The sequence below is a fragment of the Lates calcarifer genome, linkage group LG2 (genome assembly GCF_001640805.2).
Source record: "Lates calcarifer isolate ASB-BC8 linkage group LG2, TLL_Latcal_v3, whole genome shotgun sequence".
Taxonomy (NCBI): domain Eukaryota; kingdom Metazoa; phylum Chordata; class Actinopteri; family Centropomidae; genus Lates; species Lates calcarifer.
This window is the reverse complement of record NC_066834.1, coordinates 23,015,815-23,034,500: the sequence shown is the minus strand read 5'-3', so window position 1 is coordinate 23,034,500 and position 18,686 is coordinate 23,015,815. Positions and strand designations below refer to the sequence as shown.

The 18,686-nt window shown below is 39.5% G+C and overlaps 5 protein-coding genes across 7 annotated transcripts in view; all 5 read left to right on the top strand.

Moving 5' to 3' along the window:
• Positions 1-221: 221 nt before the first annotated feature.
• Positions 222-4,161, top strand: LOC108876940 (UDP-glucuronosyltransferase 2C1). The gene is made up of 3 exons (XM_018666779.2): positions 222-839; positions 1,159-1,329; positions 2,022-4,161. Exons 2-3 carry the CDS (start codon positions 1,324-1,326, stop codon positions 3,603-3,605), a joined length of 1,590 nt encoding a protein of 529 aa, XP_018522295.1. The 5' UTR covers positions 222-839; positions 1,159-1,323; the 3' UTR covers positions 3,606-4,161.
• A 239-nt stretch (positions 4,162-4,400) lies between these two features.
• On the top strand, positions 4,401-7,630 carry LOC108876941 (UDP-glucuronosyltransferase 2A1). Of its 2 annotated transcripts, none has more exons than XM_051077067.1 (2): positions 4,401-4,535; positions 5,807-7,630. In XM_051077067.1, the coding sequence occupies exon 2, from the start codon at positions 5,816-5,818 to the stop codon at positions 7,397-7,399; it is 1,584 nt and encodes a 527-aa protein (XP_050933024.1). In that variant the 5' UTR covers positions 4,401-4,535; positions 5,807-5,815; the 3' UTR covers positions 7,400-7,630. The 2 variants fall into 2 exon arrangements, with proteins under 2 accessions (XP_050933024.1, XP_050933029.1); XM_051077072.1 differs by lacking the exon at positions 4,401-4,535 and adding an exon at positions 5,074-5,281.
• A 932-nt stretch (positions 7,631-8,562) lies between these two features.
• Positions 8,563-9,833, top strand: LOC108876874 (UDP-glucuronosyltransferase 2A2; the record flags this gene model as incomplete). The annotated part of the gene is made up of 1 exon (XM_051078349.1): positions 8,563-9,833. A coding segment is annotated over one exon (522 nt), but the record flags the coding sequence as incomplete, so codon positions are not given.
• A 438-nt stretch (positions 9,834-10,271) lies between these two features.
• LOC108876939 (UDP-glucuronosyltransferase 2B17) lies at positions 10,272-12,765 on the top strand. The gene is made up of 2 exons (XM_051077064.1): positions 10,272-10,374; positions 10,648-12,765. Exon 2 carries the CDS (start codon positions 10,655-10,657, stop codon positions 12,245-12,247), a length of 1,593 nt encoding a protein of 530 aa, XP_050933021.1. The 5' UTR covers positions 10,272-10,374; positions 10,648-10,654; the 3' UTR covers positions 12,248-12,765.
• Positions 12,766-17,813: 5,048 nt separating this feature from the next.
• Positions 17,814-18,686, top strand: part of nptnb (neuroplastin b) — a 29,675-nt gene continuing 28,802 nt past the window's right edge. Inside the window, exon 1 of one of the 2 annotated variants that reach the window (XM_018666827.2) lies at positions 17,814-18,426. In XM_018666827.2, the coding sequence (XP_018522343.1) occupies positions 18,348-18,426 (79 nt within the window). In that variant the 5' untranslated portion in view covers positions 17,814-18,347. The remainder of the gene's footprint in view (positions 18,427-18,686) is intronic. The other variant, XM_018666829.2, reaches the window with a different exon arrangement.

Genomic DNA, 18,686 nt, shown 5'->3' with positions numbered 1-18,686 from the left:
TTATTTTATTTCAGCATTTCAATCCTGTTAGTTTTTTATATGTTATATAACATATAGAACATATAAAAAACGAACAGGATTTTGTTGTTGTTTTCTCTGAGTAATTAATGGCTAAACGTTCCCCGTGTATAAACTGAAAACATTATTTAGTTGGGAGGCGTGATTCTGTGTCGGGGAGGAAACCTTATTTAATTGTAGCCCTCAGCACCGAGTCTTCCATGTATTATAAATAAAGTTGGGTTTAAAAAAAAAAAACGCCGAATGTTAGTGCAGTTGGATCCTCTAAATACCGCGGTTCTCTTTTCCTAATTCCTTATCAGTTATCCTTTGCGTCTTTCCTTGACCTCATGACGTTTTCCATCAAGGTGAAGAAAAGGTGGTTGGGAAAGGAGATTTGTTTTGACTATTCTATCGCAGCCCCAGAATCCCTCCTACGCTCGAGCAGAACAGCTAAGGTGGTGAAGTACTTTCAGAGCCTGATGGTTTTGATTGCTGCAAGGAAGAGGAGTAATATATAACCAGTAGAAGAGAGGCAAGTGTATTTATTTTATATCTCATCATTTTATATCACAGTAATAGTAAGAGATCGTAAATGTGGCGATCTTGGCGGAATGTTGCGTCTGTGCGCAAAATGCACGATTGGTTTGCGTATCCACAGTCATGTCTATTGTTTGACCAAATCAACTGTCAGTTAGTAAAAGCTCACGCTCAGCTGTGAGCAGTGAGCGACGAGGAGCCGTCGACTTCGACTGTTATGGCACACTGCTCTGAGCCGTTTCCACAGGGATCTTTCTCAGCTGCCAGTGCCCAGTGATCATCATGATCCAGCAGCCACACACGTACGTAGTGTAGGGTTAGGGTTAGGGTAGGGTGTGTTTATATATACTTATACAATAAATGTGTGGTTGGAGATTGCTTGCAACAGTTAGACATGGAGATGCCAACAGCTGAAGTTTTTTTTAATGTAAAACATTTGGATATTATGTGCTGCATGTACATTAATGAAACAGTTAATACTGTTAAGCATGCACTGTGAAATCAAACTTGAGTTTATAAATGAATGATTACTTGTGATCTTGAAAAATTGACTGCATTCCATTGCATCTAAATGTTGATGAAGTGGTCAGTAACTTCCTTATTGATGGTGTTTGCACACAGATCCAGCCCCGGGACACTGGGCTAGAGTGCACCCTGAGTTGTGGTTCAGCTTCTCCCCTGTGGATTACATAACATCCAGACTCTTTGGGTCTGGTATACAGGCACTGCACAAAGCTCTTATCTAAGAGTGGAACTTTTCCTGTGTGGAGTAACAGTGTATGGTAGATGACAGTAAGTAGACTGTATGACTGAAGATATGCTAATACTCTTGTCTTGCTGTACTTTTACAAGGTAATGATGTTGTACAAATGAGCTTTTAATTTAAATCAGACAGTTTAAAGCAGCTATTAAACACAATATACCCCGACTGCAGGCGTATACTCGTCTAAACACTTAAGCTCTTTTAGACCAAAAGTATTTTAACTAGAGGGAGTAATTGTTGTGTACCTCTCTGACAAACTGGTTTAAAACCTTGAGCTGATGGGAAAAAAAGAAAAATGAGATTGCAATAAGGAAATAATGGAGGTATTCAGTATAGAGGAAAGAATGAAAGTAAGTAAAGTAAATAACAACAGAGGGATGTCGATTTCTTCGAGGCTTCACAATCACACAGACTACCAGATTGTTCTGGGTCAAAGGATCCCAGTAATTGGTCCTTTGCCTGTTCAGATGCAGCGCTCGCATCCCCGACATGATCTCAAACTGTCCCACAGACATCCTACAATATGTCTGCTGGTTGGGCTTCAGCTCCTGTATATTTGTGGCGAGCTATAAGAGAAAAGACCTTTAGGATGGGGTCATGGACAGCGTGCAACTGAATCTTAAGTGTTAAAATTATGTGTTGAGTTAGCTTGAAAAGATCAGAGTTAATTTCCACTGTAAAGACATGTTTTCACCACGGTTGTCCATTGTTTTTATTTCAGATGAGGCTGGTCTGTTGCTGCAGTGCTTTGCTGCTGATTGTCCTCATTCCCAGCGCCTGTCAAGCTGGCAACATCTTAGTCTTTCCCATTGAAGGCAGCCACTGGATAAACATGGATATTTTACTTCGAGCTCTGCACTCAAGAGGACACAACATAACTATTCTGCGTTCCAGCAAAAGCTGGTACATCAAGGAGAACTCCTCTTATTACAACACAATCACAGTTCAAGTGGAGAGGAGCTTAGATCAGAGGACTATCACAGAGATGGTATCTAAGGTCATTAATTTTGATAGGGGTGTTCTTCCCCTGATCAGTTTTCTCCACATTACTGTGGGAATGTTTAGTACTTTTTTTGAAGCTCATGAAATGGTGAGTGATTATGTGTCAGCGATGCTAGATGACCAAGAGTTGATGCAAAACATGAAGGACAGCAAGTTTGACATGGTACTCACTGACCCCTGCTGGGGAGGTGGAGTGTTTTTGGCCAAATATTTGAACCTTCCTTTGGTTTATAATGTTCGCTGGCTGATAGCTGGAGAAGGTCATCTTGCCATTGCTCCTTCTCCCCTGTCATATATTCCTATTACTGGATCTGGCTACACTGATAAGATGACTTTTTTCCAAAGAGTTAAAAATGTGGTTTTGCATCTAATAACCCAAACACAACACCAACTGGTGGTTAAACTGATATACCAGAAAATATGTGACAAATATCTTGGGCCTGATAATGACTTTTACCAGTTAATGCTTAGTGCAGACATTTGGCTGATGAGAGTCGACTTTGTGTTTGAGTTTCCTCGTCCCACCATGCCTAATGTCATCTACATAGGCGGGTTTCAATGTAAACCTGCAGAACCTCTGCCTCAACACCTGGAGGAGTTTGTGCAGAGTTCTGGAGAGCATGGAGTCATCATCATGTCTCTGGGGACTTTTGTAAATGAACTTCCTGCTGACATGGCAGATGAGATCGCTGCAACATTTGACAAATTACCTCAGAAAGTCATCTGGAGGTATAAAGGTGAAAGACCAGCCACTCTGGGCAACAACACTTTAATAGTTGACTGGATGCCACAGAATGACCTCCTGGGACATCCAAAGGTCAAACTGTTTGTGGCTCATGGAGGAACAAATGGAGTTCAAGAAGCAATTTATCATGGAGTCCCAGTTGTGGGTTTACCTTTGTTCTTTGATCAATATGACAACCTGCTGCGACTGAAAGAGAGAGGAGCAGCTAAGGTTCTAACCATTAATACAGTGGACAAAGACAACAACTTCCTGGAAGCCATACAAGAAGTCCTGACTGAGCCCTCCTACAGGATGAACATGCAGAGACTCTCCAGGCTGCACAGAGATCAACCAATAACACCACTGGATAATGCCCTCTTCTGGATAGAGTTTGTCATGAGACACAAAGGTGCAGCTCACCTAAGAACAGAGTCTTACAGACTGCCCTGGTATTCCTACCACTCTGTAGATGTATTTTTGTTCCTGGCTGGAGCTGTGCTGCTTGTGCTTTTAACTATTTTCATCTTGATGAGGTGTTTATACACTGCAGTGTGTAAACCTAAAGTGAAACGTGACTAATCATTCAGGGGATGTACATTTTAGACATTAATTTATTTTAAAGAAAACTAATAATATCAGTACAAGGGTGATTTTTGCTAATTTTGAGATGAAGGTATGATTCATTTAACTGCCCTGATAACATTTTGACAGTAAAGCAAAGTCAAAGTTTTGTAAAGCCAATGTATGGTGGTGTGTTATTTTAATTTGTTTGATATTGATATTTTAGTAAAAATATTTATATTAATTAAATGGATGTTTTAACCTTTTTTGCACTCAACACTGTACAAATAAAATACTGAGAATTAATGAAAAATGACAACAGGAAGTGGAAATTATATTGGCAGTTTTATGCTTTGTGTTGTCTTTGTTGGAGCTATTTTCTTTTTGCTGTTGTTTTTGATGGATTTTTTTATTTGTTTGTATTGTCTTATTATTCATTTTATGATCAGTCTTATCTTTTCTCTTTCTCTCTCTCCCAACCCATACAGTAAAAATTATAGTCTGGTCTATATGAAAAGTGCTCTGAAATGCTCTGATGGTTTGTTGCTATGTAAATAAAATTTATTTGACCTGACTTGACTTGTTTCTATTGTGTATTGTTTACTTACTAGTGTAGTATTTGAAAAAGAGCAGTAAATGGTGAGCTGTAACACTTGCTAGATCTCACAGTAGCAGCCTCTCAGTGACATTTTAAGAGGTGATAGTAGGTACTGCAGCCTGTTAGTCCTGTATTTAACAATAGCATGTTTGACTTGCTTCAGCATGACTCATTTGACTACAGTAAACATTTTCCCCAAGAGGTGGAGACTTTACCTCAAGGGCGTGCAGGCAGTTTGATAAGTGCCTGCCTTTTATTACAGATCCAAACTGCAAGACAAAGACAGCTTAGTTCCAAGTCAGTGCTTTATCTCTTTCATCTTTCAAGCACCCAAATAAAGATTCAACTGAGTGAGTTCTGATCATTCTTAATATTTTTACAGCTTGTTAATGTTGTCTTGTAGTAGTAGTTTTCACATTACTTAAATTCTAATAAAAACGTCTAATGTATGTATGAGCATAGTAAAGAAACACTTTTCTTGTGGATTAGTTTAAGGTTTTGTCTCATAATGAGTGAATTTCCCTTTGAGAGAATTTAGGAAGTATTTAATGTCGTAAGTTCAGCAGAACTGTTGTCAAATGAGGAAGTGATTTTCCACCCCCACATTCAAACAAATGTTATTTGTACTGTCTCACAGATGGACTGTTATTGAAGTGTTGCCCTTTTTGGACTGCTAAAACCAGTTAGTGTGACATTGAAATTTAGTATGTGGTGCAAATCTAATGTTATTCAATGGACATAAAACTTGCAGTAAAAACAACAGAAACAGAAAAATGTTTTTCTACTTTTTTGTTTCATCAGTTCGGTGGACAGTATAACCATCACACAGTGACTCTTTCCTGTTGATAACACCACAGTTCTGGCTCATTGCACCATGAGGACTAAGCACTCTGGGAAAAATAAAGCATCTCATGCAACTGTCATGAGGGTGGGACAAAGTAAACCAGGAAGTGTTTTAAAGTCCCAGCACGCTCACTCCAAGTCTTAACTGACTGTTTTTGTTTGAGTCAAGAGACTTTGTTGACATAAGTGCCGGGAAAGTTTTCACTGTAAGCTTTGCCATTTAAAGACCTTGTTTTCGGCTGCAGGGAGCAGAGTAAGTTATCTTTGTTGACATTTGTTACCATCTTTTGTCAGCTGATGTTACCAAGTGGAATGAATGTTGCACTGAATCATGTTCATTGTTGAGGGATAAGACATTTGATCAGGAAGAAAATAGGTGCGTGGAATTAGTTATATGCACAGGCTTTAGATGTTATCTTAAAGGGAAGCTCTTGAATATTTCCTTTGTGCAGATTGAACACAGTTATGGTTATAAAAAAACATGTCTGCTCAGGGAGATTAGGGTTTAACACAGAATGCATGAAGAGCTCTTGGCACTGAACAGCACTCTAATTTCCTGAGAGAGCCCCCATGTGCTATGTCCACGTGAGGGTGGTCAGAAGGATTTTTTTGCAGAGAGTGAAACAATCAAAGGAACTCTCTCTGTTTTGAACAGGCTGGTATACCATCAGCCATCTATCTATGTGCATGCATCGTCTGGATTTGTTCAGTAACAGCTAACTGTTTTTTTTTTTGTGTGTGTGTGTGTGTGTGTGTTTTTTTTCTATCTACATTTCAGACTGCACCGATGAAGATGATTTTATCACTGGCTTCCATCATCTCTCTTTTGGCTATCATTATTCCAGTCGCCCATGGTGGGAAAGTTCTGGTGTTTCCACATGACGGCAGTCACTGGGTGAACATGAAGGTACTTGTTGAGGAGCTGCATTCAAGAGGACACATTGTGACAGTTATCCGGGCCGCAGACAGCTGGTACATCAGTGAAACATCTCCACATTACAGTACTGTCACAGTGGATATTGCTGGTGGAGCAAGTGAGGATTTTTATCGTCTCTTTGTCTCTGAGGTTATTAAAATTAAACGAAGCCAGGGGTCTGTGTGGGCCCGTTTTGCTCTAGACATGGAGTTAAAAGAAAAGTTCTCTGAATTACACAAGAAGGTGTGTGAGATGGTTGTGTACATGCTTGAAAATCAAGAGTTGATTAAGTCTTTTCAAGATGCCAAGTATGATGCGGTTTTGACGGACCCTGCTAATGGAGGAGGGGTAATACTGGCTCACTATCTCAGACTGCCGTTGGTGTTTAATGCTCGATGGACTGTTCACGGTGAGGCCCACTTTGCCATTGCACCCTCTCCGCTTTCCTATGTCCCGCTTCCGCCTTCAGAGCTAACAGATCAAATGACTTTCCTTGAGAGGGTCAAAAACATACTTTTTTATACTATGAGAATGCATCTGTACAAGCAGGTAGCTGGACCACATTATTCAGCATTGTCCAACCGCTACATTGGCCCAGATGTAGACTACTTCTCCCTGTTTCAAGCAGCAGACTTGTGGCTGATGAGAGTGGACTTTGTGTTTGAGTTTCCTCGTCCCACCATGCCTAATGTTGTCTACATGGGAGGGTTCCAGTGTAAACCTGCAAAACCTCTGCCTCAACACTTGGAGGAGTTTGTGCAGAGTTCTGGAGAGCATGGAGTCATCATCATGTCTCTGGGGACTTTAATTGGAGAACTTCCCCAAGACTTAGCCAATGAGATCGCAGCAGCTTTTGCCAAATTACCTCAGAAAGTCATCTGGAGGTACAAAGGTGAACGACCAGACACTCTGGGCAAAAACACTTTACTAATTGACTGGATGCCACAGAATGACCTTTTAGGACATTCAAAGATTAAACTATTTATAAGTCATGGAGGAACAAATGGAATATATGAGGCCATATATCATGGAGTTCCAATTGTGGGCATCCCAATTGTGTTTGATCAAGCCGACAACCTCTCCAGACTGAGAGCAAAGGGCGTTGCAAAGGTTATGGATATTTCTGAATTGGACAGGCAAACATTTCAGACTGCAATACAGGAAGTTCTCAATGAGCCCTCCCACACATTGAACATGCAGAGACTCTCCAAACTGCACAGAGATCAACCAATGAAGCCACTGGACCATGCTCTCTTCTGGATAGAGTTTGTCATGAGACACAAAGGTGCAGCTCACTTAAGAACAGAGTCTTACAGATTGCCCTGGTATTCCTACCACTCTCTAGATGTCATGTTGTTTTTGCTAACAGTTGCACTACTTATTTTGGCACTTTTTGTTGGGTTAGTATGGTCATGCTTCAGATTGTGTTTGAAAAGAAAAATGAAATCTGACTAACAAGGAAGGATGCATTATTTGTTTTCACACTTGTTAATATATTAATCAATGACAATTTGGCTGTGATCAGTGGAAATTTGAATGAGTAGATGCTTGACTTTTGTGCTGTGCCTTCGGTTGACTGCAAGTTTCCTACAAACAAAGACACAAACAAGCAAAAAATAAATAAATAAAAAAAAATAAACAACTGTCAAAGATTAAACATAACTGCCAGCGTTGGCTGCCAACTTCCTGAGTGAGGTCTGTTTGATTATTTTGTCTTAAGCAGAGTCATTTCATTTGTCAGTATGCATGCTTCATTTTAAGATTTACTTTTGGCTCGAACCAAATAAAAGTCTGAAAACTCAAAAGAAATGTAAACTGCCAATAGGACTAGTTGACTAAATTTATCAAATTAACTCTTACATGCTCTATTTTTCTGGATAGTACATTAAAATGTACAATAAGAGTAAAGGTAAAGATTCTGAAAAAAGACCTCAAGTTGTTAATACAAAAATAAAACAATGTGGACTGTAAGGTTTGCTTAAACAAATACACTGACAAATTGATCTGAATAAAGGTTTGCTGATTGGAGAGCTTCCCCTTGACTTAGCTGATGAGATCCCAGCAGCTTTTGCTAAATTACCTCAGAAAGTCATCTGGAGGTACAAAGGTGAACAACCAGCCACTCTAGGCAATAGCACCTTACTAATCGACTGGATTCCACAGAAAAACAAAACCAGTTAATCACATGATCAGGGCATGTAGCTGTAGCTTTTTGATGGAGACTGAATTAAGGAATTATAATAAAAATAGCAAACTGCAATATTCCCACAACCTCAACCTGTTATGTAACTAAACACATTTGTCACTGATAGAGTTAAGAGAAAGTCAAGAGTTAAACACCATGATTTCCTTTACTACACTCTGTACTGCATTGTCACCTGTGCATGTAAACACATGAAATTGCAGGACCACAGTCCTGCTCAGGCCAGGCCTACACGGACTAGTATGTTCTGCTCTCTGAGAGAGGATTACACTGCTTGCCAATAAAGGTAACATTAGCAAGTTTAAACCTTTTGCAAACAGAAATGACTGATACAGTAGCGGTTTTGGGATGTGAACTTCTGTGCATTTCCATAAGTTAATTTTTAACTGGCATATAATAATTTTGTTAATTTTTAACAAATGAGATCACAGCAGCTTTTGCCAAATTACCTCAGAAAGTCATCTGGAGGTACAAAGGTAAAAAACCAGCCACTCTGGGCAACAACACTTTGCTAGTCATCTGGACACCACAGAATGACCTTTTAGGACATTCAAAGATTAAACTATTTGTGGCTCATGGAGGGTCAAACAGAGTTCAAGAAGCACTCTACCATGGAGTGCCTAATCTATTAAGAATTGAAGCAAGAGGAGCAGGGAAGCTAATTGATATCTTTACTATAAATGAAGACATCTTCTTTCAGGGTATTCAGGAAGTCCTGACTGAGCCCTCCTATAGGACGAACATGCAGAGACTCTTCAGGCTGCACAGAGATCAACCAATGAAGCCACTGGATAATGCCCTCTTCTGGATAGAGTTTGTCATGAGACACAAAGGTGCAGCTCACCTAAGAACAGAGTCCTACAGACTGCCCTGGTATTCCTACCACTCTGTAGATGTGATGCTATTCTTATGCTTTAAGAAATTAAAGCAGCAATGAAAATGAAACTTTAACCACAAAAATGCTTATTATATGTCATTTAAATATGTGAAATGTGAAATTGTTGGCTTAGTTATTTGTACTGTGATTTGATTGGCAAAATAGAAATACATATTTCACATACCCAGCACTCTGTGTGAACAAACTTGTCATGTCACTGACAACTAATTTTTCTTTACAAGTTGTTAAGTGCATTTTAAAAAAACAAATGTATTAATGGTTTCACAACCACATTCAATACAATTTGAATAGTCCTAAGCGTAAAAGTGCATTTGAAAAGTATTAACATATGTAAAGGTTCTTTCCATTTAAGAGGACCAGCTCATGAGCAGTAAGCAGCTAATTTTGAAAATTTAAAAAGGCCTATATTTTGCGCCCTCTAAAGCATCAATGCTACTGTACAAAGGTATTGAGGATTCATATTGTTATCTTATCTGTTATTCCTACTAATCAGTAGATGTCATATTATTTTCATTAACAGTTGCACTACTTATTTTGTCACTTATTGTGAGGTTATTATGGTCATGCTTCAGATCGTGTTTGAAAAGGAAAATGGCATCTGAATAACAAGGAGGGTTGCACTGTTTTTTTATTTTCAAACTGGTTAATATATTACAGTCAATTTGGCTGTGAATGAGTAGATGTTTTGTACTATGCCTTCAGTTGACTGCAAGTTTCCTACAAAAAACAATCTGTCAAAGATTAAACATAACTGCCAGCTTGGCTGTCAACTTCCTGAGTGAGGTCTGCCTGATTACTTTGAAATGTAAACTACCATAGGACTAGTTGACTAAATTGGTTAAATTAACTCTTACATGCTCTATTTTTCTGGATGCTACATTAAAAGCTACAATAATAGTAAAGATCCTGAAAAAAATATCTGAAGTTGATAATAGAATAATAAAACAACGTGGAATGCAAGACTTAAGGAAAATCATGCACATTTCTACACACACCAAAAAACTAGCTGATCACATCATCAAGGCATGTAACTGTAGGTTTTTGAGTAAGACTGCATTATTCAATTGTAATAAAACTATCAAACTGCAGTGTTCCCATAATCTCAACATTTTATAAAACTAAACACATTTGTCACTGATATTTGCCCAAGAGTTAAATACCATGACTACCTTTACTCCACTCTGCACTGTGTTATCACTTGTGTGTTAAAGAACATGAAATTGTAGGATCAAAGTCCTGCTCAGGCTGGACCCTGGAAAGACTAGCATACGTTCTGCTTTCAGGCAAAGTAGAAAGACTGAGAGAGAATTACACTGGCTGCCAATAAAGGTAACATTATCAAGTTTAAACCTTTTGCAAACAGAAATGACTGATACAGTAACCATTTTGGGATTTTAATTTCTGCACATTTTCATAAGCCAATTTTTAACTGACATGTAATATGTTTTCTTCCTATTCTAATGGTTTTGATTGTCTCAGGTACAGTTAAAATGGTGTTGTTGTATATATACATTATATATAAATGTATAATCATATGTCACTACATAAAAAGCATCCTTAAAACACATTGTAACCTAAGATATACTTTCTTCCCAACTTTAGAATAAAGATGAGGTGGCCTTGGGTATGGATATCTCTATGCTTGCTCTGTCCAACTGTGGTTCATGGTGGGAAAGTGCTTGTTTTTCCAGTGGATGGGAGCCACTGGGTGAACATGAAGGTCATTATAGAGGAACTGCACTCAAGAGGCCACCAGGTTTCTGTTATGCGACCACTTGACAGCTGGTACATCAAGGAAACCTCCCCATTCTATACTTCAATTACACTTGATGTAGAGTCTGGATTTGATGAAGAATTTATAGGCACATTTGTGGCCCAGCTGCTGGAAATCCAAAGGGAAGGGAAGTCTATCTGGACACGTTGGAAGCTGGAAATGGAACAAGCAGAAAAGTCATCTGACCTGAATGAGAAAACATGCAAAATGCTTGAGCAGGTTTTTGAAAACAAAGATTTGATACAGTCGCTCCAGGACTCCAAATATGACCTTGTCCTCACAGATCCTGCCATACCAGGAGGTGTTATACTCGCCCACTACCTGAGGTTACCTCTCGTTTTCAATGTCAGATGGACTAGTCATGGTGAAGGCCATTCTTCAATTGCACCGTCTCCTCTTTCTTATGTTCCAATGACAGGGACAGAGCTATCAGACAAAATGAGCTTCCTTGAGAGACTTCTTAACGTTGTGATTTTTGGCTTCACAGAATATCAAATTGCCCGCTATGTCTTACCAAATTATGCTGGCTTGATTGAAAAATATTTAGGTCCAGATGTAGACTACTTCTCCCTGTTTCAAGCAGCAGACTTGTGGTTGATGAGAGTGGACTTTGTGTTTGAGTTTCCTCGTCCCACCATGCCTAATGTTGTCTACATGGGAGGGTTCCAGTGTAAACCTGCAAAACCTCTACCTCAACACTTGGAGGAGTTTGTGCAGAGTTCTGGAGAGCATGGAGTCATCATCATGTCTCTGGGGACTTTAATTGGAGAACTTCCCCAAGACTTAGCCGATGAGATTGCAGCAGCTTTTGCCAAATTACCTCAGAAAGTCATCTGGAGGTACAAAGGTAAAAAACCAGCCACTCTGGGCAACAACACTTTGCTAGTTGACTGGATGCCACAGAATGACCTTTTAGGACATTCAAAGATTAAACTATTTGTGGCTCATGGAGGAACAAACGGAGTTCAAGAGGCACTCTACCATGGAGTTCCTATACTAGGACTTCCACTGATTTTTGATCAACGTGATAATGTATTAAGAATTGAAGCAAGAGGAGCAGGGAAGATAATTGATATCTTTACTATGAATGAAGACATCTTCTTTCAGGGTATTCAGGAAGTCCTGACTGAGCCCTCCTACAGAACGAACATGCAGAGACTCTCCAGGCTGCACAGAGATCAACCAATGAAGCCACTGGATAATGCCCTCTTCTGGATAGAGTTTGTCATGAGACACAAAGGTGCAGCTCACCTAAGAACAGAGTCCTACAGACTGCCCTGGTATTCCTACCACTCTGTAGATGTGATGCTACTCTTATTTGCAGTTCTGCTGATTGTTCTGGCTACCACTGCTGCCTTGATAAGGTGTTTATGCTGTAAACTCTGTCAGAGAACAAAAGGTAAACGTGATTTTAAAAAATCAAAGTAGGAATGAAACTTAAACTTTAACCACAAATATGCTTATTAAATGTAATTTCAATGTGTGAAATGTGAAATTGTTGGCTTAGTTATGTGTATTGTAATTTGACTGGCATAATAGAAATACATTTCCAATGAATAGCAAAAGTTGTTGTCTTGAAGTATTGGTCTGATTCTAGTTAAAAAAAAAAAAAAAATCTAAATCTAAATCATTCTGTGCTTCATTATTATGTATTTTAGCCACACGAAAGAACAGATAAGGCTGATTATATTTGACTCACTATATTCTTAGACTATAGTAATTTCACATACCCAGTACTCTGGGTAAACAAGCATGTCATTTCCTTATAAGCTGGCAAGTGCATTTTAAAAACAAATGTATTAATGGTTTCACAACCACATTCAATACAATTTGAATATGTGACCCCTTGTTCTGTGTAACCTCAGATCAGAGTCCACTTTAACCTCTGTACAGTAGCATTTTTACTTTAGAGGGAGCTAAATAAAAGCCTTTTTAAATTTTCAAAATTAGTTGCTTCCTGTTCATGAGCTTGTCCTCTTTAATTAGCAAAGCAGAGAGAACCTTTGCATATGTAAATGCTTTTTTTCAAATTCACTCTTGTGCTGTTGCACAGTATTGAGGATTCCTGTTCTTATCTCATCCAAACCAAGTGTAGGCTTGCATGGATTCAAACATATCCAATTTCACACACAAAGATTAGAGTGACATGCTAGGGTTATACTGGGTCCTTATATATGCTTAAAAACGTTGCTTTATATAAGCCTTAATGTGTGTCTTTTACCTGTAGGATTCTGTATTTTAATCTTTTTTTTTTTCTTTTTTTTTTGGCTACCTGATCTTGCTTTTTTAATGCAATAATTTAAATGGTGGGAAGAAGTTGGACATTTCAGATTTCTGGACATAATAAACTGTAATGTTTGACCAACATATATCAGTAGTGTAAAGGACAGTAAGCAAGCCCATCTTTACGTAACCAGCATGGGTTGTGGGATATACCTTTAATATGTTGTGTTTGAGAAAATGCAGCAATCTTTGCCTTTATGTAATAAAGGAACAACTGACTCAGGACTGGCAGACAAAACATATTTTGTACTTAAGGTATGAAAACTTAGGGTGAGTTCTTTATCAGCAACATGTGATTTATGATTAATACTTTGGACCTGGGGCGTAGTAATACAGTCATGTATTGAGAGAGACACCATTTACTTAGGTCTCCCTGTCCCATAGTCACTAAAGCTGTGCCATAATACCTGGATGTGAATATGTCTCAGGAGACTTTTGTCATTTACCATTACAAAAAGAAAGTGAGATTTACTAAATTACCTCTAAAAGTCACAAGAGTGATAGGTTATTCTGGGAAGGAACAATCTACTGTCAAGGACATAAAAAAGGAAAAAAATGTTTATTTCTCATTAAAGGAAATAAAGTAGTTTAAGAAGCTGTTGAATCCCAGTTGTGTGGATGTACATTTGTTTGCTGATGAATAGGACACCCCGTCTAAAAGTGTGGGGAGAGGATAAGGATGGAAGACAACAACTTCCTCAGGGCCATACAGGAAGTCTTGAATAAGCCCTCCCACAGGATGAACATGCAGGGTCTGCCCCAATTTCTACACTTAATGGGCTTAACTGGTGCTTGGGCAATGTTGTAAATAACAAGTGATGCAAGTCAGAACTAAACTACTGCTGTAAGTGTCGGCTTTGACAGACCTGTAGGGCGTCTCCAGGCTGGAGAAATCACCCATTAAATCAACTGAACCACAGTCTCATTGTATTCTTTGCATGTTATTATAGGGGCTCATGTTTACAGCCACATTGGCATTTACAATAAGCCCACTAAAGGTTAGAGAGGATATTCCCAATGTTACCATAGGTTGCTGTGAATGTTAAAAGAGCAAAATTCAAATGATTATTTTTTTTGTCGAACAGTGCATGTGGTATTTGTAAAATCCACTTGCTAGAGAGATGTTACAATAAAACTTAGCTTCACAACTGAGTTAATCTTGCTTTAAGACAAACTAAAATCCCCAAAAGACTGTGGGTTTGTGAGGACTGGAGCTATTATGACATGACTACAAAATCCCTGAGGGTTTTTACTTAAATAAATAAATTCTTTTATTACAAAACAATTAAAAAAAACATTCTGCAAATATTGTTAAAGATTTTGTGTCTACATCCTACATTTGGCTGGTTGCAGCCATGATACAAAACATCATATACATGGTTTTACATCTCTAACGGTCATACAGGTAAATCATTAGGAATATCAGTTCAGTCTGAATCATCACTGTTAGGTAGGATTAGACATGATGGGGCTCTGACCCTTCATAAATCTGGGGACTTTTTCTACCCATGAGGAAACACAAATATATTTCAAGTGAAATTTCATTAAATTGCAACATTTTGGTACGTGCAACTCAAACAATAGCAGAAGTCAGCTAGTATTAGTCAGATTGATATTAGCTGCCTGATTCCACTTGTCTCAATATAGCTATTACAAAAGACACAAAGAAACTTCCAGGTTAAAAAAATTAAATACTGTTGTCAAGGTATAAAATGTTTAAAGTAAGAAAGCAGCACTGATTGAGCATCTCAGAGTTATTTCATGTCCACTAAAAATTCACATCAAATGTGAAAAATATTACTTTAAAGGAATAGTTAGATATTTTGAGAAATGTGCTTATCAACTTTCTTGTGGGTTAGACGAGAAGAAGATCAACACCACTCTTGTATCTGTACGTGAAATGTGAAGCTGGGATCAGTAGCCAGTTAGCTTAGCTTAGCAAAAAGGCTGCAAAAAAAGGGAGCTTACTTTTATACTTTTGTACGAATCAAACAAATGGGACATGACAGATGAATCAGTGACCTTTAGAGACACTGAAAGGTGAGTTTTGTTACCTTTGAATACAGCCAGGCTGGACATTTTCACTTATTTCCAGTCTTCATCTTAAGATAAGTTAGCTGGCTGCTGACTGTAGCTTCATATTTACTAGACATGACAGTAGCTTCACTCCTCTCATCTAGCTCTCAGCAAAAAGCAAATAAGTGTATTCACAGTTTCAAACTGTTCCTTTAAAGACTTAGCATATGACATTTAGATGTTGCATTTAAGTATCAGATGAACATAGGCACTGCACTGGGTATATATTCGCTGCTAATACAGAGAAAATAAGAGAAACACTGTTTTCAGTTACATGTATATTTATGCAGCCTCATGCAGCAGCATCATTGACCATCACTGTCCAATCTTCATAGGGGAAAAATACTTTCAATCTGCACATAGTGACAGTAGTGAAGAAGAGTCATAGTAAACTCTGTTCAGGGTATTTACAAAGTGTCCATGCCAGCAGGGCAGGTGTGGTGGGCGGTGTAAGTCCTCTCATGATGTCCGGGTCCGTAGAGAGCTCATCCTGAGCACAGTGAGCTCAGCTACATCTGCATCCTGCATCTCCACCTCTTGTTGGCAGCTTTCTCTGATTACATACACTACGAGACCCACACAGATGAAAATGAGGAGGACTATGCCTATAACCTGGGGATACAAAAGAGTGAAGCAACACTTTGTTTAGTTGATATCATCAACGAAGGTGTATTTTTGGCTAACAAAGTCAATAAACAGAGCTATATACAGAGTTTACAAAGGGTAATAGCTTGACATTATGGATATATTCTCTACAGTGTCTACTGTGAGGGGGAGGTGTTTTCACTCCACTCATTCTGCATAATCTTCTGTAAACCAGAAAATATTCAACTCACCTGAGAAAAAACAAACAGCTGCTGTGAGCGGAGCATTAGTTCTTGTGGGGTGACATCTCCCTCACTAATTGGCTCACACCACTTCTGTGGAGCTGCCTTGTCAACTAGTACAAATCTACCCTCCCAGTCTGTCATAGCACAAGCAAAGTATTGGCCATCGAGGAACAACAAAATCAGCCACACGATAGCAGGAACGAAACTGGAGAGGGAAACAGTTTTCCTGCACCACGTATCACATCTGCATCCTTGAATGATCAGCATCAAGGTGAAGGCCATGACGGCAGGAATGATGAAGAATGCTGATGAAAACACTCCGTTCCATGTAGGGTTGCAAGGACACTCAAACTCCTAGCTCCACCAGCTTCTCTAGTCCCATGAGGATAAAGCCAAAAGCCACATTTGATACCAGAGGACTGTTGCTAAGTTCATTTTTCAGCCTGGTAAGCCATTGTTGTCTACTTTCCATACTAGATTAACCGAAGAATGAAGACAGTCGTTGTAAAAAGCCCAAAAGAGGGTCCACCGTTGTGAACACATTGGCAACAGCTAAGTGATGCGTAATTAACGCATCCAGGGGTAAGTTTTCCCCTCGGGCAAAATGCCACACTTCCACTCTGATTGGTTTTGAACAAAGGAGGGTGTGCCGTCTGCTCTGACATTTCTCTAGCGGATTGGTCTGCACAAAGTTTCAGGTGGGGTTACATTTTAAATGTGGTCTCCCATGGACAAACTGGAGGGAGGGCTGTAAAGTGGAGGGAAGTTTGTTCTGCAATTGAGCACAGACTGGCTCTCTGTGATAGTCTAGCAAAAAACACATGCCTGGAGGTGAAGGCACATGTCAAAGGCTAAGCTTTTACACAGAAGAATCAAGTTACAGGCCCAAACGTGCACCACAACTCAACAAAACAGGGAATTGTGGCATATTAAAAAGATACATGACTAAAGAAGGGTCACAGAGTTCACCTCTTAAAGCTACAGGTCTATTTGGTCAGGTGTTTTTTTCTTCTTCTTCTTCTTCTTTTTTCAATTGTTTATCACAAAAATGAGATAATGCACTCTTTCTCAGTTTACCTCAACTGGCCACATGAGGTCGCCCATGCAGCAGCACAGATTAAGGACAGAACGGATTACAGGAGGCCATGTTGAACTTTCAAGGGGGATGTGGTACATACGGCTTGAGAACACCCAGGCCACTGATGTGATGACATAATTTATAAATGACCTCTGCGAGCTCAAGAGCATCACCATAATCTCCTCACAGTAAAAACCTGACAAGAGCGAGTATTTAGGCGCACTGTGAAGCAGGCTTGGAGATATGTGAGTGGTGAAAACTCACTTCATCCTTAAAGCCTAAAATGCAGATACACAAATCTTGCTGTGAAACATATCGCTGGCTCAGCATAGTTTGTGACAAATGTGACGTGACTACTGCTGACTTAAAAAAAAAAAAAGAAAAAAAAAAGCTGATTTGATTGATACCGCCGTTGAACAGAGTTAAGACGTCATATATAGAGTATTCTTGTAATCTCCGACAGATTAGTAAATACCGTATGAGCAGGAACACCTTCCTAAAAATGGCAGATGATGAAAATATGCACCTGTCATCTCCTAAGAAAAGAAAAATAGACGCTTATCTGCGGACAAGGAAATGAAGGCTGAGGAGCCACATAATAACTGCCCCGACTTCACCAACAACATTAATTACATACGTGTTACATGTGTGTATGAGTGTGTCTCTGTACGTGTGTGTGTTTATCCACGGACATGAGCGCATAGGGCACGCGCAGCTTGTCGTTGCTGCCGTTGGTGTCCTACCAGCATCTGTTCCTCCTTTTTTTTTTTTTTTTTTTCTTTTTTGCATTAAAAATAGACGGTGCTGATAACAGACTTATGTTTCGGCTGCATCACTTCCCGTCGGGAATAATTTGTGCGCTACTTTCATTTTAATCGCCGAACCGTGACCGCGAGTGCGCAAATGCGCATCGGTCTGCGCATCTTTGAATCTTCAGAACTACACTGTGGACAATCTCCCTGACATCCAAAGACCTCTCCTCCGCAATCCGACGAGGCTTCTTCACCGCCTATGGCCGCACATCGGCATCCCTGAGCCGCGCGCTGGCCTCGTCTAGGACCCTTCACCCGTCGTTGTCCTCTAAAGGTCTTTAAATCAGGGAGACATCTCTACAAACATTTTTTTATCTTTCTCGGCTGACTATTTTTAAAGAACCCGGTGCTATGCTGGGCCCATCTATCTAGATCTTGTGATCAATACACGAGCTCTCCTCCCACATTCGTCCGACCGAGACCCTGGTACTCACATCGAGCCCCAGCAAATGCATCCTAACGCAGTGATGCTGGCGGCGGTCCTTTTGGGGAACTTGATGCTGCTGCCTTTCATCTCGGCTCAAAACGGTAAGAAAGCAGATGTGACCATGGCATTATCTTAAACGTCGCGTTGAGGGAAAGTGACTTGACTTGTGTGAGGACGCCCGAGCGAAATGTTCCCAAAGAGGATTTTGAGAATGACTGCGATATAAACCCTGTACTATACTGTAGTTTCACGCATCGCGACAACAAGGCCAGAGTTAAGACGCAAACAAATCTGATTCAATCACTGACCACACATCGTTCTGAAATGAGAAAGCAGAAAGAAAACTGACGTTGATGTGACA